This window comes from Balaenoptera physalus, assembly GCF_965194825.1.
Source record: "Balaenoptera physalus genome assembly, chromosome: 16".
NCBI classification, from domain to species: Eukaryota; Metazoa; Chordata; class Mammalia; order Artiodactyla; family Balaenopteridae; genus Balaenoptera; species Balaenoptera physalus.
In genome coordinates, this window is record NC_138898.1 from 14,867,823 (window position 1) to 14,872,520 (window position 4,698).

The 4,698-nt window shown below is 56.2% G+C and overlaps 2 protein-coding genes across 2 annotated transcripts; both read left to right on the top strand.

Annotated features, from left to right (window-relative positions):
• The first annotated feature begins 12 nt into the window (after positions 1–12).
• NEURL2 (neuralized E3 ubiquitin protein ligase 2) lies at positions 13–2,078 on the top strand. Its single transcript, XM_082430351.1, has 2 exons — positions 13–1,033; positions 1,839–2,078. The coding sequence occupies exons 1-2, from the start codon at positions 292–294 to the stop codon at positions 1,952–1,954; spliced, it is 858 nt and encodes a 285-aa protein (XP_082286477.1). The 5' UTR covers positions 13–291; the 3' UTR covers positions 1,955–2,078.
• An 873-nt stretch (positions 2,079–2,951) lies between these two features.
• SPATA25 (spermatogenesis associated 25) lies at positions 2,952–4,548 on the top strand. Its single transcript, XM_082430434.1, has 2 exons — positions 2,952–3,079; positions 3,470–4,548. Exons 1-2 carry the CDS (start codon positions 3,025–3,027, stop codon positions 3,997–3,999), a joined length of 585 nt encoding a protein of 194 aa, XP_082286560.1. The 5' UTR covers positions 2,952–3,024; the 3' UTR covers positions 4,000–4,548.
• The last annotated feature ends 150 nt before the right edge of the window (positions 4,549–4,698 follow it).

Sequence of the window (4,698 nt, forward strand, 5' to 3'; positions counted from 1 at the left end):
AGGGGGCGGCGGCGGCGGTGGTCAAGCCAGGTGAAGGTCAGTGGGCCTCGCAGGTCGTATCCCGGGCGCCGGGGGTCAGATGACCCAGGTGTGGATGGCCAGGATCCCCCAGCCTCCCGGGGACTCCATTCTAAGCGGGATGGCTGAGCAAGCGGCGCTAGGACCCCTGGGCAGAGCCTCGGGGAAGGGAGTCAGGGGGGCAGTACCTTACATGGTGCCCCCGCGGACACCATCTGAGCCCGCTGCCCAAAATAGCCCCCGGCGCCCGCTGGCCTGCCTCATGGCTGGGAGATGGCTGCTGCCTCCGACCCCGTGGAACTGGGTGCGCCCTGGGGACCCGCGCGCCCCGAGCCCCCTCCCACCCGCTTCCACCCGGTACACGGTGCCAACATCCGCGTGGACCCCTCCGGGACGCGGGCCACACGCGTGGAGAGCTTCGCCCACGGCGTGTGCTTCAGTCGCGAGCCGCTGGCCCCCGGCCAGGTGTTCCTGGTGGAGATCGAGGAGAAAGAGCTGGGCTGGTGCGGGCACCTGCGCCTCGGCCTGACTGCGCTGGACCCCGCCAGTCTGGACGCCGTGCCCGAGTTTTCGCTGCCCGACCTGGTCAGCCTCGGCCACACCTGGGTCTTCGCCATCACGCGCCATCACAACCGCGTGCCCCGGGAGGGCCGCCCGGAGGCGGAGGCGCTGGCCCCCAGCTGCCCCCCACCCCTCCTGGTGGAACCGCATCTGTGCATTGAGCAGTTTCGCATTCCCCGCGACCGCCTGGTGGGCCGCAGCCGGCCCGGGCTGTACAGCCACCTCTTGGACCAGCTCTATGAGCTAAACATGCTGCCTCCGACCGCGCGCCGGAGCCGCCTGGGCGTTCTCTTCTGCCCGCGCCCCGACGGCACGGCTGACATGCATATCGTCATCAACGGGGAGGACATGGGCCCCAGCGCCCGGGGGCTGCCAGCCGCCCAGCCCCTCTACGCAGTGGTGGACGTCTTCGCCTCCACCAAGAGCGTGCGCCTGGTCCAGGTCGAGTATGGCTGTAGGTATCCCACACCCTGGGCAGCGACCCCTCCTGGCCCAGTGTCGGGACAGGAACCTGCTAGGACTCCCGAACCAGGTAGCAAGGCCTTGGTTTGTCCAGCATTATTTTAGAAGTTGGGGAATCTGACTTCAGATTCTGCCTCTACTTGTGATCTTGGACAAGTCACTTTCCCTGGCTCTGGGCCCCAATTTACCCATCTTGGCTGTGATTGATTAGGATGCCCTCTAACTCCCTTTCTGGCTTTGCCAATATTTTCTGCATTAACCTAGGGCATGAATTCTACACCGATTTTAGATTTTGGTCCTCTTTGAGAATTATGTGCTCTTTTATTAGACAAATGCTCATCGATTTGGGCATACCAGTTTAAAGGCATCACTTTTAAACCCCATGTGAGAGCTTAATCCTGAGGTCTGGTTCACGATAGCCCTGTTAAGCCTTTTATTTATACATCTGATGACGTTTTACGAATACAGTGAACGAGAACCCTCTCTGTGTCGGGCCTGTGCTGGAGGCTGGGGGTTGCACAGGTTAATCAGACACCACTCCTGCCCCCAGAAGCTGCTAAGCGAGGGGGAAGGGAGCAGGATGGGTGCTATAATGGAAATAGGGCTGCAGAACTGGGAAAGTGTTGTGAAAGAGGTGCTTATCTCAATCATGTGAATAACCCCATGCCAGGCTGGGCCTGGTGAGTGAAGGGACTTGCCCAAGTTAACGACAAAGAGGGAACCAAGACCTAGATCTAGGTCTCAGCCCCGACCCCACCCTCGCCTTCCTTTTGCCTTTGACAACCTTCTTTCCACAGTGCCGTCCCTGCAGACTCTGTGCCGCCTAGTGATCCAGAGGAGTGTGGTGCACCGGTTGGCCATTGATGGGCTCCACCTGCCCAAAGGACTTAAGGATTTCTGCAAGTATGAGTGAAGGCCTGCAGCCACCCTGGAGCAGGGCCACGTGAATGCATCCTGGCCCCAGAGGTGTGGTTGCCCTGAAGCTGGCCATACTGATACCAGCCAGGATGGAAATAAACACAGTCGTTGCTGATGCAGATCCTTGGAGGGTCTCCTTGCCCCTGAAGCCTGTGAGGGGCACTTCTTTTAGAATCACTGGGGGTCAGCAGGGCAGGTGAGAGAATGAGAGGGCATTTTGACATCACCTAGACCAGTGGTTCCTAGCCTGGCTACTCTGTATCTGGGATACTTAGATTGCTGGTGCCCCAGACCCCATCTCTGGAGATTCTCATTTGATTTGTCAAAGGATGAGGGCTAGACATTGTTTTTGTAAAAGCCCCCCTAGAGATTCTAAGGTACAGCCAGGATTGAGAAGCATTTCCCTAGACCAGAGGTCTCAAGTTTGGCACATGTTATAATGACTTGAGGAACTTTGAAAAAATACTGCTAACTGGGATTATGATTTAATTGACCCTGGGATAAGTCTGGGCATCAGGATTTCTAAAAGCTTCCAAGAGCATCTAATGTGCAGCTTGGGGTGAGAACCAGTGCCCTAGACCAAGTACTTCATTTCACAGATGGGAACCTGAAGCCCAGAGATGGGAATGTATTTGTCCAAGGTCACACAGCAAATGAATGAATGCAGAGTATTCCTTCTCTCACCCTACAGAGCACAAAGCACCAGACTCCTTTAATTGTATCGCTGATCATTTGCTTCCATACAAATGATCTTATTTGACCCTCATAACTTCTGGTGAGGTAGTGGGCAGTCGTTACCCCCATCTTACAGCTGAGGATGTCAAGGAACAAAACTGTCCAGGTGACTTGCCCAAGGTAAAGGCAAGAACCTAGAATGCCCAGTTCCTGGTCCAGTGCTCTTTTAACACTATCCATTGTCATGTACACGTTCTAGAATGAACAGGTCAATGAGCTGGGTTCCAGGTGTAAAAGGGAGGGACTATGAGGTGACATTCTAGAAGGGCGGAGAGGGTAGGACAGGAGGCAGACGACTGTTCCCTCACAAACAGGGGCTTTAGAGCAGCCATGTCCTACTTCATGTCTCCACAAACTCATCCAGGTCTTCCATCTTCCAGCCAAGGTGAGAGGGGGCTCCTGGAACTGGAGGGTGTACTACAACTTCCCCTGAGAACCTGCTTCCTGGCTCTGGGGAGGTGGAGGTTCTGCTGGGCATTTTTGGGCTGGACCTGGAGTCAATTCTCTTGGAAGAAAGCTATTCCAGAAGTCCTTGCCAATAGCTACCCACTTGCTCATTCATTCATTCAGCAAACACTTCTCCATCACCTGTCTGCATTAGGGACTGACTGGGGCTGTGGCTATGAGTAAAACCTAATTCCCAACCACTGGACAGCCCTCTTGGGCTGGTCTTAATTGCCCCCGATCCCAGTGCTCTGCTCCTATGCCCTGCCCCTCAGAGCCTCCTCCTCAAAGAGACCAAGAATAACATTCCATCCCGTTCCTGTCTCTGCAGGTGGGGCTGCTTCTCTGGGCTCATCCCTTGGCCTCTATAGTCCTGTAGAGCCAGTGGTGGTGGCCTCTGGTGGACAAGGCCCACTGAGCCAGAAAGCTGAGCAGGCGACACCCGTTGCCCAGGCCTGGGGCCCGGCCCTGGCAGTGCCAGAAGCCAGGGGCTGCCCTGGGGGGACTAGCTGGGAGCCACTGCGGCGGAGGGAGTACAGCCGGTACTGCCACACGTTCCCCCACGCGAGGCAGCCGGAGAGCCTGGGCTGGGAGGATGGCTGCTCCAGAAGCAGAGCTCCCTACCTGGGTGGCCCCAACAGGCCTGGGCCCCTGCTGTGTGGGCTGCCCTCTGAGGCAGGAGGGAAGGAGGCCGGCTCCCAGCCCGACATCTGCATCCTTACCTTGGCCATGATGATCGCTGGCATCCCCACCGTGCCTGTCCCAGGCCTACGGGAAGAGGACCTGATCCGGGCAGCTCAAGCTTTCATGATGGCCCATCCGGAGCCAGCGGGGACTGTGGAGGGGGCACGGTGGCCCTAGTGAGATCCCGGAGGGGCCAACCTCCTGGCTCCTGCTTGCAGCGGGATGAAATAGCACCAGACACATAGGGTGGCTTCTCCGTATGGTTTTTGGGCAGGCAGGGTCGGTGGTGTCTATGGCAGGGATGCGGATAGGGTGGTGGTTTGAGCCACTCTGACAAACACCAGCCCATCAGGGCCCAGACCCCAGCAAGTTTCCAGAAACCGTTAAGCCAGGCCATAGGTCTTGTCAGATTGGTTACAATGAAAATTACCAAGGTAGGAGGCCCTGCTTGGGGAGTGGAGGCTTCTTTTTGTACTGTTTTGGTACTCGATCAAAAGTTCTTGTACAAAGCCCTAGGCAATGTGACTTTTCCTCTTGCCTTTTGTTTCTCACCCTGCTGAGGGCAGGTGATAGGACCACAGGCGAGGAAGGAAAATTAACTCTTATTTGAGCACCCACTGGGCGTCAGGCCCATTACATGCCCACTCACCTTTAATCTTACCGGTGCTCTGGGGATCTCCATTTTTACAGATGAACAAATTGAGGCTTAGAGAGGTGACGTGACTTAAGTCGCATAGCTAGTAAAAGGCAGCACCAGGCCTCAAAAATCAGACAGGGAAGATACCAGGATTTGCATGTAATGTCAGACTCCAAAGTCTATTCTTTCCATAGTATTTCCTAAACTGCTTTCTACAAGACAAAACACTAGACAAATGC